The following is a 17,832-nucleotide window of genomic DNA, read 5'->3' on the forward strand; positions in this document are numbered from 1 at the left end:
CAAACACATAATTATACTACTTTCCAAAATTCTAGATTTAATAGAGACATCTTAAACAGGGCACTTTGAGTGAGTAGTCTAACACTCTTGGATTTGCCTATTAAGAAATGTTTTATAAATCTACAAAAACATTACATAAGTCACATAGCTATCTTATCAAATTTGGGGGATTTAGCAAAACGTAATGATCAAGTTTTGGTGCTCGTGGTGGATGGTACTTGATGGATGGGGCTCAGTGAGTTGGGAACCTTGTTGGTCATGTGCATGGCCTAATGTCTCCTGTAGTGCATCTGCATGCTCCTCAGAAGAAAATGTCTTAATTAATTGACTTCTGTGCTTCATTAATGGATGTACATTAATGAGTTCATCTTCACGATAGTCGAGTGATACAGGAAAGTGTCAGTTTGTGAACACGTCACTACAGCCTGAATTGTAATATCCTCACACACAAGGGCAGAGATTAAGTTTCATAAGAAACCTTAATTTTTGAGAGTTCCTATATATAACTTAGACCTCCACTGCCAGTATACCTATAAGTTAATCAGCCATATAAGGTCATTCATATTTTCATTTTAGAAATCAGATTTTAATTAATTGGTTTTGGTCGTTCAGTGACTATCTAGGAAGGCAAACTGTTTTGGTGGGTGGGTGGGTGGGTGGGTGGATGGTTGTTTTTTTTCCTCTTCTGAAGACCAAATTGGGTTATGTAGAGCTTGCAGACGCAGTGGAGTCCTGGGAAGCCTGTTATCTGGGCTAACAGTGGCAGGGAACCTGCAGTTCAGAATGGCCTTGTTTCCTGGATTTCTTTCATTTTAATTCTTCCAAAGCAGGAGAGCTGGACTCTTTCTCTCTGTGGGCCAGATGAGTGGGGCGGGACTTATCCGCAGGCTGGATTTGAGCCCTGTGCACCAGGATCAAGCACTGGAGCCTTGCACTGTCCCTTCTTTGCCCTGAGCACTGCGGGGAAACTCTAGGGCCCCGCACTGCCCCCTCCAGCCCCCATGTGTCAGGACTGAGCCCCGAGGGTTTGGCACTGTTCCTGCCTCCCGGGTATTGTGCCCCAGGGACCTGGCACTGCCCCTTCTGCACCAGCATGCTGGGATTGGGCCCTGGGGACATTGCCAGCCCCTCCCACAGGGAGTTATTCCCCAGGGGCCTGGCACCACCCCAGTGCACAGGGATTGGGGCCTGGCACCACTGCCACCTTGCCCTCCGTGCTGGGATGAGGCACCCAATTAAGCTCATAGAATCAGAAAGTGAGGGTTGGGAGGGACCACAGGAGGTCACATCTAGTCCAGCCCCTGCTCAAAGCAGGACCAGCCCCAACTAGATCATCCCAGACTGAGGTCCAGAAATTTGGTAAGGAGCTATGCTACCACTCTCCCACAGCCAAATTTCCAGATGCATGGGCAGCCCAGAGGGCCTGGGCCTGTAGGCTATATCTCACCTATGGGCTGGAGATTGGGCACCCCGCTTCGAATGTATTACTTCCTAAATAATAAAACATAACCATAGTGATTTTTTTTTTTTGGATTTTTTTTTTTTTAATGAAAGCACTGACGAGTCGGAAGTGCTGACTGTATGGCTGCTATAGAAGTCAAAGTATTGTATCTTTCTACCTAGAAAAAAAATATCCCTCCTCTTCATCCCTTGATGCCCCCTCCTCCCCCCCGAGGAAATAAAGTCAGGCTTGTTAATGTGTTTATTAGAATTGATCATCTACATTTGAACAGAAATTGGTTTTGCTGGTGGGCAAGTAAATACCGAGTTTAAATCGGCATTTTTTTTGCATCTTATTTGTTTTTTGGGGGGGAACTGCTCAAAGAGAGACTGCTCACCATGCTGCCTCTGTGCATGACCAAGAAGTAAAGTGCAGGGAGCGTGAAGAGGAAAGGAACACACATTGCACTGTACGGCAGACAGGATGTGAAGTGTAGTGAAAGACCCCTTTAACCTTGATGTTTTCTGGGGGTTTAGAGTTTGTTTTATATAGTGAATTCTTGAAGACTTGGTGTTTGCCAGTTGTTTATACTTCAAATAGAAAACAGGATTTCCTGCTTGCTGTAACAGAAAATGCAGTATTTCTTCAACTGACTTGAAACTCGTGGGCAGTAGTTGCTTCTAGAAAACAATTGCGCCAGCCAGCAATCAGGAAACCTGCACAGGATACTAAAGCCCTGACCACTGACTACTTCCACAGTCTAAAAAGCTACAGTACCTGCAGTAACCTGCATCTACAGGAAATGTGGATCTTTGGTAACACAACTGACTCATTTGAGTATTTATGTTTCTTCTCACTTAAAACATCTGATCCACAGTTTCCGCATGGTGGTATCTGAGATATCATAATTGGCTTTTTCTACTCAGTTCTGGAGAAATAGCACAGTCCAGATTCTGCTGTGTAGTGAGTGAATTGCTGTGTTATGTGCTGTATTTACTAAAATGTTTATGAAAATTTAGTTAAACTGGTAAAGAACATGAGCTCTTAAAATATTTAATATTTCAATTTTATCTTCATTTAAGGATAACTTGGATAGAATTCTATTAATCATGAACCTTCCTGAATATTTCTCCCGTTCCCTCTTATTCAATCTATTATGAATAGATTTTAACTTTCGATAGTGCATAAATTATTTTTTTTCCTTTGTGATCTTTGATTTTAACTTTGCTACACTTAATGTGAAAATGACTCCTATTAGAAGATTTGGGCATCTGCATAAATGAGTTATGGCTGCATAGGAGTATTCTTTATATTCTTTAAATCACATCCTCACATTACATTCCCAATCAAGAGATTTACTTCATGCAGAAATTGTGAAGCCTTATCTTTTTCATTCATGTTTCAACCCAACCCTTTAGTGCTGGAGGAATAAAAAGTCTTCATGTGTTCTCTCGCAACACAGAAATAGAATTCAATATGGAGAACAAATGAATTGAGAACCAGAGTAGTTGCTTTATTTCTTCTAATCCCCAGACATGCAAATTATTGACAGAATTTAGTGTGTAGCTTTGGTCACTTCAGGCTTTTCACTTTTAATGCATGATGAGATTTAAATCAAATATAGCTGCAACTCAGGTGGCTCTTCCACTGACTCATAACGAAGGCGGGTAAATTTATGCTGTGATTGTGGCTCTTGAAGATAAAGGAGAATGCTGTGTAGAGGAAGTGTGTTGGACCGTAAGAACAATGAGAATGCGTAGTGGAGACAGGCTTGAACCCCTCATCATAGACTGACTCTGGAGAACAGAGCTCCAAATTGGTGAGAAAGGGAGCCCAGTATTTGCTGGCCAGGAGGGACAGGGCATTGGTCACAAGCTGTCTCTGGCAGGGCACTGAACCTGTCTTTGCCAGCTGTAAAATGAGAAAAGAAAACTTTTTCCCTACTCTGCCTTGTCTGTTGAGATCAGTGGTTCTCAGCCTTTTTTAGTTTTGAGGCATCCTATTTAACTTTTTTCTGAATTCAGCACCAGCTGAGAACCACTGCTGTACTGCCTTGGGTTACTTCTGTGGTCCTTGATCCTGATGCTGTCGCTGCCACTGCCACCAAGTGGATCTGCTCTGTGAGCTTCATGCAAAACTAGATCTGGAAGCCAGATCACCCACTCCTGCCTCAGTCCTTCCTGCTCCAACCCTGCATGTTCCTCCCAGAAATAGGTGCTTGGGGTGATTCCACCAAGCAGTGAGACTGCAGCCTGGAGATTTATCTGTTTCCTGTGTTTGTCCGAGTTGTCGCCACCACCAGGTAGAACTGTCCTGCCTGTTTGTTTCCAGAAGGCGCATGCAGGGCTGGACCAGGAAGGGTTGAAGCAAGAGCAGATGCTCCCACCGGCATTAGGTTTGCCTTGTAAGGTTTTTTTAGTTTATCGTTATGCTTATTAGGTAAACCTAACGCAGGTAGGAGTCCCTTTGTCACAAACTCCCAGTGTTTAACAGATAGACCTTAGGCTGGCAGGAGTGTCTGCTCTTGCCACAGCCACTTTCTGATCTGGCTCTACTCGAGGCACTTAGGGTAGTGTTACCTAGCTGTGAACATCCCCCTGAAAGTGTCTCATGGCACCCTGGTTGTGAATCACTCATTTACATTAAGTGTTTTTGTTAAGAGGTAGGGTCCAGATCGAGAAAAATATGCAGGTGCCAAACTTTCATTTAATTTTTTTCAGTGGAACTTAAGTACCTAAATATCTTTCTGGTATACTATGTTAGTGCACTGTTTTGCTAATAAAGGAACCTATTTTAGTTGAGGCTGTAGGTACTGCTGTAATGCAGATAATAAAGAAAAGGCGTGAATCTTGACCCCAACAGTAAAAGCCTCAAGCGGACCTTATGTTTGGGTATTGGATCATACCTGGCATACAAAATCTCCTCTGTCTAGAGCTGTATGCATGCTACAAACCTCATCAGCTACAGTACAATTTTATTTCTTGTAGATCAGTTTTAGACGGGCACTGAGGGAAATTGAGCTAAGGAACAAACGAGACTTGAAGGCAAGCGTTTTATAAATAAGGGTTTGGACAGGCATACATGTAACATATTTAAAAAGGTAGAATTTGAAGCGTTTTAATTTGTAGTGTGCAGATTAAAAACTGCCTCCCAGCCAACGTGTCACTCTGAAGCACTCTAGAGTTTCTCCCTGTTTTTTGTATAGTGACATTTATATATGGCTCAAGCTAATTTGTAGTTCAGTTAAACTCCTTAAAGTGCTTGAAACATTTGTCTGTTCGTGCCTTGTGTCTCAGGAAACTCTCAGTGACTTCTGTGGCATAAGTTGGACCAACAATGAATGCTCCCATCTCCCTCTTCCCCCTGTGCCCACTGCCCCCAAGAGCATTATGTATCTGAGGATTTTATAGTAGTAATTTCAAATTCTTAACAGTATTTGAGAAGCTAATTGATTGAAAGCAACACTTGCTAGGGTTAAATTTACATACATTTATCAAATGGGGGTTTATTACAGAGGTAACAAGTATTTTGAAGTTCACATTTTAGCATGTCATGACCTGTCATTTGACTTGTCTTGAGAATTTTTTTATTTATCCATTTGTTGAGTCAACACACGCAGTTAATGTGAACCTGGGAATCTTTCCTCCGTTCATGGGATGCACTGAATATTTAAGTGCACAGACAGGAAAAGTGTACAGTATTGAGAGAAAGTACTTTCAGATTTCTAACTGATGGTTTATAGTAAGAGTTTTGTCTTTAAGAATTATGGTAAATATATTGTGACAGCTGAAATAAAACAGTGATAAACTACAGAATACTCTTCTCCGGCTGCAACCCTGTACACAGCAGTAATCTTATACAGCTAGCTGACCCTAGTACAGTTTACAGTAGTGACCTCGGGTCTCTCAGGCTACTGCCGTAAAAGGCAACAAGAAGGTGCTTCACAAAGTGTCTCAAAAATATGTATGCACACATGCATCGCTCTTCTGCTCAACATTATGAGTCCCTGAATGTCAGTGGATGGATGTTTTGAACGCTTATAGCAGCGTATATTGTAAGTTAACCTTTTTGCTTTCTAAGGAAGCAAAAAATGACACTGTTGATCAGTTTGCCTTTCTGGTCCTGATAATTAAAATGTGTATACGTGTTAGAAAGACCTTATGTTTTTGCATTCAGTTATACCAAAATAGAGCTAAAGATACAAGTATTAAGAGTTTCACACCTGAAAAACTTTACTGTGTAGATGGGCCCTGTACACACTAGAGGAAGGATGAAGTACAGGCAGTCCTCAACTTGCAATGTTTCGAGTTGCAACGTTTTGCACTTACGAAGTTTATAAATTGACACCCTGTTTCAACTTTGTGATGTCAGCTTGGACGTTACAACGCTTGATCCGATGCGCCACCATGCTAGCGAACAAGTTCGCTGCATTGCCCTTCTCCCTGGAGAACATCTGTCCAAACTTCCTTGCACACTTCCTTTAAGAAAGCAGCCAAGCCTCCAGAAAAACCTGCAGCTGAGACTTCTGGGAAGACTCCAGCCAAGAGCCCTTCAAAAAGTCCAACAAAGTCCCCTCCAAAGAAGTCCTTCCAAATCAATATGATTGCTGTTTACAATATAAACACATTAATGTAGCTATATTACGCATCTATAATTGATTGAGTACAAAATTCTGGGTTATTTTTGGTGAAAACAGGGTATCGGGCCTTGGTTCAGGAACCAATCCCCCATTTATAACATTGTTTCCTATGGGAAAATCAGTTCCGAGTTGCAACGTTTCGACTGAAGATGCGGTTTTCAGGAACCAATTGTGTCGTAAGTCTGAGGACTGCCTGTACTGGGACTTTGCCTCATCCTGGTAAAAATCATTGTATTTTTAGCCCTCACTTGTGGATTTTTTGAAACTCGTTGCCATGTCTGGTTCCTAACATACTGAGTGGCTTTATACACTTGACCTGAAAATTCCTTTGCTTTCAGAACTAGCCCCTTTCTTTCATTAAAAGTTTCCCTTAGGAGAGTGGCAGCATATTAATGTCTGAATTCCAGTAAGCATTCAAGTGAATGCTTTCCTTCTCTTCCAGTATTTTCAGACTTGGGAAACAAGTGATGACAACTGGTATCAGGTGGGGATTGGGCTGCTAATTTATCTCCCTCCTACCCCAGTCATCTATCCCAGCTGCATTTTATATTCCTCAAGATATGGGTACCATTCACAGACTGTTCTGGGGAGAAGTTTTATGGAATTCCCCAGTACAGTTTAGGAAGCATTGTACTTTTATGATTGGTACTGGACTCTAGCAAAACTGCATTTGACAGATTGGGTACAGTCTTATTCTTTTGATTCTGATCATCTAATCCATGTAAAGGCATGGATATTTTGGGAGATCCATGCTGGAAATGACAATCCACACAGTCTCATTTGACTTTAAAATTGGGACTCATCTTTCAGTTCCTTCATCTCAGCATGCATCATGGCAAATGGAAGTGTTGATTTCTGTAAGCATCACAGCCACCCCTGCCTGTGGAGAGAAATGTATGCTTCCAATTGTTGCATTGGAGCCTGAGATGGAAAGCAGGATACAGGTTGCAACTATCTCCTGCTTATTTTGAGGCATAAGAAAATGAGCTGTTGGAGATGGTGAGTCATCTTATTAACTGTCCCATTTTCACCACTGTCTAGCAGCAAATTGTTTTGCTATGTTCATTTGTATTTGCTTAAACTCATCTCCAAACTGTTTCTCTTCATTAAAGAAACAAATACAGAAATTCATGTGTGTGCGTGTGTGTATTGCATGCGCCTTTAATTTTCAGCTGTGTTCAACTGATATAAAAAACAAAAAAACCAAGAGCTTGCCCAACTTTGACTTGTGTGTTTGTGACCTCCTTATGCCCAGAGCTACTATAGTAGTGCTGGCAGTTTGTACCTTTGGTTAATACTTGAAATATTTACATTTTCAATGTGTTTTTTTTTTTTCCTTAGCCACCAGCTAAATACCTCCTGCCAGAATTGACAGCATCGGACTATGGGAAGAAATGTGTGGTCATTGATTTAGATGAAACATTAGTGCACAGCTCATTTAAGGTAAAATAAATTCTGAAGTGGACTTTGAGACTTGATTGTATGAATGTTAGTGATCATTTTAGAGAGAGTAATCTTCAAGCTATTAACTTACAAGCCAACCAAAAATGTTCTGATAATTAGATCAGCTCCTTAATTGAATGTTGACCTCTCGTTGTCCAAAAAAGTTGTTCGGTTAAGACACTTTGTTTGCTTTTTCTAATTGACAAGCTTAGACGGTACCTTTTGAGTCATCTTTGATTCCATGCATTGTTGCAAGACAGTTTTCATAGGACAGAGACAAATGACATTTATTGTGCTTCACACAACTTCAAAATGCTGTAAAAATTGAGTGGAGAGATGACTCACAAAGCTGTTGCACTACAGATTTGTCTTAAACTGTTACAAAAAGAATGACCCTGCATAACTCTGAAGTGCTTCACAGTGACGCTTTATCTGGGAGGCAGCTGTATATCTGTGTGCTGCTGAAGACCAAACAAAACTCTTCAAAAATCAGATGTAATTGTAAGCATTTTATATGTCTGTCTGTACCAGAATTACTTTTCTCATTCCCAGTAAACCCATTGTCTAATGTGTTTTTTCAAAAGATGATGATTATACTGCCTCTTTTGGCAGTTTTACCATTATTTCCTTGATTTGCCCTAATTTTGGTTGGTCAAAAACCTTGCTAAAGAAAGGGCTTCTGATTTATGAGCGAGTTCTCTAACATAAGAAGATAAGACAAGACCTGTATCTCAGTCCTACCTTAGTAGTTGTTGAACTGTTCCAGTAGGGGTCAGAGTTTAACACATGTAGGACTGCGTCTGAAACGTGAATGCTGCTGCAGTTACAGAATCATAGAAAAGTAGGGCTGGAAGGGACCTTTAGAGGCCATCTAGTTTGACCCCGTGCCTGAGGCAGGATCATCCCCATCCAAACCACCCTAAACAAATCTATTGTCTGGCCTGTCACTAAAACTACACAATCAACCCTGCCACACAACCACAAAGCATAGGGCTATAACCTGCAAAAGGTAAAGCCAAGAGCATAATGGTGGCCAACGTTCTGCTGCTTCAACAGTTGTTCAAATAAGCTTGAGCGTTACCAGGTAGAGCGTTACACCCCCCACTAGAGGAATGCAAAAGCCCCCACCATCCCTAGCAGTCTGACCGTGGGGTAAAATTCCTTCCTGACCCCAAATGTGGTGATCAGTCTGGCCCTGAGCAGAAGAGCAAGAACCTGTAGCCAGGAACCTCTGGGTTTTATTCCCAGCAAAAGCATTAGCACACCCCAATCAAAATCCTCTCCCTTGACTAAAGCCAACATTCAATGCTTCTAAGGAAAGTGGGGGAGGGGGAAAAAAACCCTGACACAGCAAACGAGCCTCGTGCTTTATCTGTATTCTTGCTTTGTGAATCTCCAAGTTTTCATAATCATCTCATTTTATACACTGGTAAATAAACAGTGTTAGTGCTTCTCCTTCCAGCAGCAGCTCCAACTTACCACCAACATTATAATGCTTCTTATTTTGGTTTTAATATGTATTTCACTGCAAATATAAATACCATGTTTTAATCCTAGTAAGCATTCTATTGCCAAAGCATTTGAACATTTAAATCCCATTTCATTTAGTGGTCAGCATCTGGAAACCAATTTTCTTGGTTGACTTTTAAAAAGACCTTTTATGGCTATATTGTAATAAATATTACTGTGATGCAAAGTCAGGCTGAAGCTGTGAAATGTTTTGCCTTCCACACTGTGGCAATTTTATTCACTTCATAATTGAGTCTAAAGATGTAACAGACTCAAGTACCAAACCCCTGTTATTCTGTAGCCACTTCTGAATTTATACTTGAGAAATGTCTTAAGTGTTATACCAGCATTATACCTTCAGTTTGACTGAAGAAACAATTGCAGCTTTTTGTTCGTCTGGCACATTATTTAGAGAGAGAACTCAGAATAGGTGGGGGGGGGGAATGGAAAGAACAGTCTTCAAGGAAGGTTACCATATCCACAAAAATAGCAGAGAATCAGTCTCAAATTGGTATTGAGTATTTAACTGAGTGCTCTGAGTGGCCTTGAGTTGTGAAGTTATGGTTCTTTAATGAGAAGAAGATGTGAATATCTTGACATCGTGTTACTAAATTAATTTGAAAATGTATTTTCTCAAATCATTTCAGTTCTGTTTATTTTATAGTCCAATGCCCTTTTGCAGAGTGGAAGATTGCACATACATGTACTTCAAAGATTCTTTGTTCCACTGCACTTATCTTCAAAGTTTTTATTGTGTTAAATTTCTTCTAGATGAACAGGATTGCAGAGTATTTGGGCAGGAGAGGGAGAGAAGAGCATTACAAAATGGCAGCAGAGTAAATTCCCATCACGTGGCAATGGAAGCAAATAATACATAAATAAAGCAGGAAGATGCTTGTTTTTCTCCCCATCCTAAGTAAAGTAAATCAGGCACTGAAGTATCTGAATTCCCCCAAATTTTTTTCAATCTGACTAAAGTGTATTATTCTATCTGTACTCTGGAGCATTTGTTTTAAATTAAAAAAGGCAACTTTCCCTATTCTATACCCAGCTCTTTTATGCTCAGTGGGCTCATCTACACGTGATATTAATGAGCCTGAATAAACTCTGGTGTTTATTGCTCCCAAGTGCAGCATTTACACTTATGCCTGGGACTGAAGTACACTGAGCCGGCGTGGTTCAGCCTGGGGGTCAACCTACAAACCCAGAGCTGCTCGGCCCTGGCTCAGCATGCTGTGGAAGTGCTGACTGGGGCATGAGGGTGCTACAGTGCAGGGCTACCAGCAGGCAGCCCCACACTGTAAGATCCGTTTGCCTCAGCCAGTCCCAGTCACCATCTACACGTGCATTGTGGTGCACTAAACTCCACTGCAGGGTAGTACTTGTGTCAGGCAGTACTATCCTACAGTGGAGTTAATTAGTTTACTGCGACCTAATAACACTGCATGTGTAGATGGTGATGCTTTACTGCAGAACTAAGTAGTCAACTCCGCAGTAACACGTACGTGTATTCACGTGGGTCCCGCTGTAAATGTGTCTGCCTTTCATGCCAAAGTCCAGAGTCTTTCAGTGTCTATTGGAAGTGATGTTTGTGTTTCCCCACTTCTTCCCGAACTTAGAGCTATAGTCATGGAGGAATAGGGCTGGAAGGGACCTCCGGAGGCCATTTAATCCAGTCCCCTGTCTGAGGCAGGATCATGCCTATCCAAACCATCCCATGCAACCATAAAACTTGAGGATATAAAGATCTTAGAACAGTCTCAATTGCCACTGAGTTCCTTTTGCCTAAGCAACAAGGTATCTTTAGTGTCTGCCTGCATCCCCACTTTCCCTCATATAATTAGGAGTAGCTGCTTTTGTTGTACTAAGGGTTATTTTAGTTGGTAGAGCTTTTGTGGGAGAGGGAAAGAAAGTAAGCAAGAATTTTTTTGGCCCTCCCTTTTTCATAGTGAGGTTTACTTCTAGCTGAATCTTGGGCCCTGGTTTTAAGATCTTCCCCAGTTTTGAAATCACGTGTTTAGCACAGCTCACTAAAATTTATTTTACTTAGGGTAATTGCACATAATGGATAAACATGCAATATGCACACCTTTAAGATTTTTATTTGCTTTGAAAACTTGTGTGCTAGGAGGTTTGTCAGGCATGTATCTTTATTCTGAAGATCCCCCTCAAGAGAAACTCAGTCTATTGAAGCCGGTGTTTTATTGTGTTTTTGGTTTCAATACTAAAAGGTCCTCTCTGAGACCTCTTGTTGATCAAAAACAGATAGAACCTTCACTTCTTTTCTGCTTTGCGTGGGTCAGGTGGACTGCCTCCGCAGAGGCTGCTTGGCATCAGTCAACATATTTAGTAAATGACCAAAAAACTCTGAATTGCATAAGTCTGACATTCTGAGGCCAGTTTCTTCTAGGCCATGCTGGCATCCTGCATCTATGCCAACTTTGAGCCCGTTTCAAATCTCAGTACTGCACAAGCAGTCTTCAGTAGGTAGCACTGATTCAGTAGTGACTGATTCATTAGGTTTTGGTGCTGTAGGGTGTGTGTAGATGAAACGGGGGCCCTAAATTGAAGTGGTGGGTTTTTGAAAACACCACTTCAATTTAAGGCCCTTTAAACCCCCGTGTCGTGCACACACCTGAACTTACCTGCCTCTCCGGCAGCGGGGAGGGGAGGGTGGGCTGCCAGCAGGTGGAGTGGTCCCTGGGCTGTGGGGGTGGGGCTGGTGCTTCCCTCTGTGACAGTGGTGGACCCCTCCCCCTGCAGGTGGCACCCAGCTCAGGTGGTCCCGGGGGGCACCGCCGCTGTGGAGGGAAGTACCAGGCCCCCACTCAGCTGAGGCAGGCAGGCTCCAAGGAGGGGAGGAAAAATCAGGCTCACCGCTTTTTTTTATTTTTATTTTTTCTTGGGCAGAGCGTGCCTTCCCAGACTGCTGCCAGGCTGCCTGCAGGGCTTCCTGCAGAGCCCCTGAGCTGCACAGAGCCCCTTGCTTTGCTCCGCGGCTGTAGGGCAGCAAATTAAACTCCTTGGAGGAGTCTTAGTTTCCTGCGTCACAAGTCATTTAAGGCACGTTACACTGCAGAATCTGCTACAGTGGCTGGAATTGCTGTGCAATACGCCGCCAACACGGGCAAACACCAACACCATTAAAGCAGTGCAAAAGCATTTTAACCCGCCCCTTGTTTTGTCTACACACGGCCGTAGACTACAGTGTCCGTGGTACAGCACTTTTAGCGAACAACCAGGTACTACCAAGTTCTCTGCTTCAGGACCAACAAGATCTTTACCAACTGTATCGGTGCCATCCCTTGAAGTTTGGTAGTCTACTTTTGAAGTTCTGCAGACATGGCTATTGCTTCAGAACCAGACTTCTTTGCTAGACTCTTCACTTTCCATGAGTTTCCACGTCTCTGGTACCAGTCCAGAAGATTGCTTCAGTCCTTACCTAAAATTTTGACCATCTCAAAGAGAGAGTTCCTTTGATACTTTGAAAAGATGCTGGTATATGGTATTCCTTCTCCAGAGCACCACTAAGATCTTCAAGGATGTTTTAATAAAATGTTCATTTTTTACTTGGGGTCATATGACCTTGCCAGGAAAGGCAAGTAGCCGAGAACCTGCAGGCGAATTTTGTCAAACCCCTTGCTCCAGCCACAGCAACATCTAAGATCTTCTCCATTTTGCAGTGCCAGGGGCTGCAGTTATCTCTGACCAGTGAATTATGAAGGTTACGTTGCTGATTTGGTCAGTCCAGTTCCTGTCTGTTAATTCCAGTCACTCGCCACTAGAATTAGAAGTCCAATGAAGGTGGTGTATCCAGACTTCGGTGGCCAAGAGTTCTGGTCTCATTATTTTCTCATTTAAAAAAAAAAAGAGAGAGAGAGAAGTGGGATCCCATTTTGGACCTCTGATGCCTTGTCACCATAGGTTAATTTAGCAGTTCCCAAACTGTGGGTTGCAACCCCAAATGGGGTCACAACATCAGCGGATGGGGTCACAGGGGAGAGCGGCCATGTTGCATAAATGGGGTCATGCTGAGGACAAGTTTGGGAACTTACGGAGTTCTTTGTCATCCTGGGCCTTAAGACAGGCAGGAACAAAGCCATCTGGCCCCCTTTCAGCCTGTGGACTATATAGGAGGACGTCTGAATTCTGCTTTGGCTAGGGCATTACTGTTTCAGTGCAGATTTTTTTCTGAAATAACTCATTTCAGTCAGTCCAGTCCCAAAAAAAGACCTCAGTGAACATTTACCTTCAGCTTATTGCATCCTGCAAGCATGTCTTTATGACTCTCTATAGGATACTCCTCTTCTGCCCCTTTCAGGAGATGGTTAAGGTTGGTTTATCATCCAAGCAGATGCATTAGACGCGCATAAGAGAGGTTCCTCCAAAGAGGCTTCTCTTCGTTGGTGGACAGATTCCCCGTTGCCCTTCAGTTATCGGGAAATTTGGTATCCTCAGTTTTCTCCCACCAGATTGTAATAAATATCTGAACAAGCATAATGTGTTCATCCAGGGAAACTTGAGATCCACAGTCTGAGGTACCCTGAAAATTAAATGTGTATGAAAGTGTGTGTTGGAGTTGAGAGCCACTTGTCTAGTTTTTAGTGTAATCTGGCCCACACCCCAGAATATTGCCATGCAGGTCTGAATGGAAAATACAGTGGCAATATGTTAAGTAAAATATGGAAGGGTTGGAAGATTTTTCTCTTATTCCACAAAAGTATTCTTTGTGTGATGGGGCATCACTGTCATATCAACTTGTTGGCTTTCAGTCTGGCAAGAATTTAGCACAGTTTAGCAAGCCACTTGTATAGGAAACCCTCCATCTCTTACAAATCGGTGTTAGGGCTCAACTGTATTTCCAGTACTTGGATGGAAGGGATCTTTTTGGCACAGATGCCAAGAATTTCCTATATTTTGCTTTCAGAAAAGAATGCATCTGAGATCTGTCAGGCATTTCTGATTCAGTGGGATCAAAACCCAGTGTGTTCCTTTCCTCAGTTCTTCATTTGCAGAATACTCAGGAAAATTCATATGAATACAACTCAAGGGGTGCGTCTATACAAGATGCTTAATGAACATTAGACTAATTCTACTGTGCATTAGCACATCTGGCAAAAACCATGATAATGCTCAGGAGAATTAGTCTAATGCGCATTAAGAGTTGCATAAAAAGCGTTCATCTATACTAATGCGCAGTAGCAGCACATACGGTGCATTAAGTTAGTGCCTATTATTTTAGGCCGCCTATACATGAGTGCAGAGGCTGCTCCAAAGTGCTAGAATTCCAGTTCATTGGAGCAGACTCAATCAAGTCTGCTGGCACATGGCAATTGCCAATCCTGTGCTTAAAAATGGTGGTGGGGGCACTTGAACCAAAGCTCATTCAATGAGACACCATTTTTAAGCATGGGAGCACTGATACAGGAGATGCAGGAGCACATTAATTAGAGTGACTCTCGGAGCTGCTCTAATTAAGGCACCGCTCCACCCCCAGAGTAGGTGTAAAACTGCCCACAGGTACAAAATTTTAATGCGCCATAATTACAGCAAATTAATTAACTTGTAGAAACGCCTAAGCACTATTTTTAATAGCACCTGCTTAGGTTCATTTTCTGATTGAGAAATACATTGTCTGTCCACTTTGCTTCTGAACCTGTGACATTTTCCAGGACTGAGTGTTGCACTTAACACCCAGAAACTGTTAGTAGACTCTAGCTAATTGATTTCATTTGAGGAGCTGTTCTTCAACTGTTCAGGAAGTCTTCATATCAGCATAGCTCCTACAAAACCTGAATGGGAGCATTTTTTAATAGTCTAACCAGAGATGTATCCAGCAAGAGGACCCTTTGGCCAGACCCAGACATGCAGGCGTGTGCAGTTTGTGCACCACAAACTTTGTGGTGCCACAAACCACCTCCCTGGCATGTTAAAACATGTCCCTAGTAGCAGATTTGCAAATCTAAAAAGCCTGGTAGCAAAACAAAAACTGCCGCAAAAAAGGTGTAGTGCATGGCACAGAAGCATCCTTACAAAGCCTTGTCCTCCTGGGAGATGCTCTGACTGGCAGCCAGAGCATCTCCCCTCCTCTAGTTCTGCCCCAGCTCCTCCAGTCTGCTGGGAACCAGGAGGAGTGGAGAAACGGTAGTTTCCCCAAGTGGGGCATTTTGCCCCACACCAAAGCACACATGCAGAGGCATATACAACTGCAAAAAGTGGAAACGCGCCCTTTTTGTCTCAAATTAGGACAGTTTCCTTGAAATATTTCGGTCATCAGGCTCTCTTCTTTTCTTTTGGTTTCTCTTTTCTTAAAACTAGTTGGCGACTCTTTTCATATCTCACTCTGATTATTTGGGGGGAAGGGTCCCCATCACCATCCTGATTCCTGGTTTTTAGAGTGCCTCTTATTTGTTCCCCCAGATCGGGATCCTTTCTCTTCTTGGGACATGAATGTGGTTTAAAGTCTTGAATTGGACCCTCCTTTGAAACTATTATCACATCCTGCATGTCATCTTTCTATAAAGACAGAGTTTTTAAACAGCCATTGCTTTGTTTGTTTAGGGTGAGTGAGTCGCAGGCTTTCATGTCTGCACCTCTTAATATAATTTCCATAAAGCTGGAGTTATGCTGAAACCTGCCAAATTTTGTTTCAGAGTTCCATTCAGACCACTTTATCCGCTTACCTGTGATTTTTTTTTTTTCCCCCCCAAGTCATTGGACTCTTCATTGTCATTCTTGCACTGTACGCGGCACAGTCTCGTTGGAGCGGCAGCCAGACCACACACGGTAACCTCTCCAGTTAGACTGCACCACGTGCGGTGCCCACTCCAGCAGGTCCAGGACTTATGTTGCATGCAGTGCTCAGACATCTAGCCCCACACCACTCATCTAACCCTTGGGGCTAGACAGGTTTGACACCCTTTCTTCAGAGGGTATGGACAGATATACATATAAGAGTTTCAAAAATCTTCCCTTTTTTGAAGGATCTTTAATCTTCAGTGCTTCAATACCAGAAGGACTGACAACTGCCACCCAGTTTACAGGGTCACTGTGAAATGCCTCAGAGTTTTCCCATTTCATCCAGGGTCATTTCTGATGGTTTGTAGCACTATAGCACTGTCTCATCATCCTACTCCATTTTTATAGCACTTTAAAGTTGTTTAAAGGGCTATAGATTTTAGGTTGGTCCATGTTCAGAGTTAACTACTAGTCACTTGCTTAGAGTGAAATATGTGTGGACCAGTGCTTGAAAAAGAGCACTTTAGAGGAGGAGTCACATCCAACATGCAAAAAGGTTTGTTTCCAGCCCAGGAAAGTCCAACCTGGGCTGAGGCAGCATGGGAGGGTCAGGTGGCACACAGCTCCATCGTGCTGCCCATCCCTTCTGCAGCATCTTCCTCCACAGCTCTCTCTACTGCTCGCTTATACCTGTAGTTACCCTTACTGAAGGAGAATGGGGTGCCTGCAGTGAGAGTAAGTACAGGTGGCTTGAGCTGTGGGCAGAGCCTTGCAGCCTGCAGCAGGGGCCTGGGTCACAATTTTCTACCTACAGGGGCAAAAAATTGGCAACCCCTGCTTTAGAGTAACTGCAGCTGCTTGAGGTGCCTCTTCCCATGCAGATGTCATGATCCACCTGCTTTTCTCGGTGACATGGAATCCTCTCACTGGATGTGAGCACTGGGTTAAAAAAAACCCCAACCTGAATAGCAGTGTTGGGGCTGCTCTCCTCTTTAGGTTACGGGGTGAGGTCTGGGATCCAGAGGCATACAGGACAAAAGTACAGCCTCCCACAGCTGCTCTTGGGTAAAAGATTCCAGACATGCCTGCATGGGGTGCGTACATCTAGAGTGGGATCCACCAGCAGAAGAGAGATCCTGAAGAACTCCAGTTACCGCGATCTCTCTCTTATGCCTTAGAAATGTCCTTCTCTAATGCTAGCTAAGCTGGTTGTTTGAAACCTTGGACTGACTTCCCTGTCTCTCTCTTTCTAGCCAATTAACAACGCGGATTTCATTGTCCCTGTTGAAATTGATGGAACCATACATCAGGTAATCATCGCTGTTATGCTGTTGAACTCTGAATTTATGAAAAAATGTGAGGCCAGAAGGGACCATTAGATCTTCTAGTCTTGCTTCGTATACATCGCAGGCTATTATCTTTCTCTCAGTTGTTTCTGTGTTGAACTAAATAACTTCCTCCTAAGCGAAATAATAATAATAATAAGTAAAATAATAATAATTTTGTGGGCACATCTACACAAGATGCTAAGGCGCCATAGCGTCTGTTGGCAAAAACCATGATGCCATGGCTGTGTCACTGTAGCTAGGCGCTCTTTCATTATAGTGCGTTGGTACAGTGATGTAGCAGTCAAAAATAACTGTGCGTGGTCAGCACAGTGCAGTACAGGCTGTTACTTCTGGAAGTACTAAAGGATGGCGCAGTAACAAAGGTGCCGTACGGCCACGTGTAAACGTGCCCTGTGTGTGTAGAGCATATCGTCCTGAAAAGCATCCAGACTTCACCTGATGCAGGGTTTCTAATCAACTACTAGTCTGCCTTTAGGTGCTTCAGCACTTCTAGAAAATCTCCTGTCCCAAACTTTTAAATCATTTCTCATGGAGGCTGAGCTTCTTCAAAAATTAAATGAGGTAATGATACATTTCAAGTGGTGTCAGTGTAAGGTAATATACCTATTTCTTTACAGTGTTCTTCATTCCTTAAAGGCAGAGACTGACAGAGTCAGATGATGAGCATTGAAAAATTGAATTTTTTTTTGTTTGTAAAAACGTGAATCAGCAGG

The 17,832-nt window shown here is 42.8% G+C and overlaps 1 protein-coding gene across 2 annotated transcripts in view; it reads left to right on the forward strand.

The window, feature by feature from the left end:
* Positions 1–17,832, forward strand: part of CTDSPL (CTD small phosphatase like) — a 109,873-nt gene that overhangs the window by 79,997 nt on the left and 12,044 nt on the right. For both annotated transcript variants that reach the window (XM_006022946.3, XM_006022947.3), the window contains 2 exons: positions 7,422–7,523; positions 17,024–17,080. In XM_006022946.3, the coding sequence (XP_006023008.1) occupies positions 7,422–7,523; positions 17,024–17,080 (159 nt within the window). The remainder of the gene's footprint in view (positions 1–7,421; positions 7,524–17,023; positions 17,081–17,832) is intronic.

The sequence above is a fragment of the Alligator sinensis genome, unplaced genomic scaffold (assembly GCF_000455745.1).
Source record: "Alligator sinensis unplaced genomic scaffold, ASM45574v1 scaffold885_1, whole genome shotgun sequence".
In the NCBI taxonomy this organism is placed as follows: domain Eukaryota; kingdom Metazoa; phylum Chordata; order Crocodylia; family Alligatoridae; genus Alligator; species Alligator sinensis.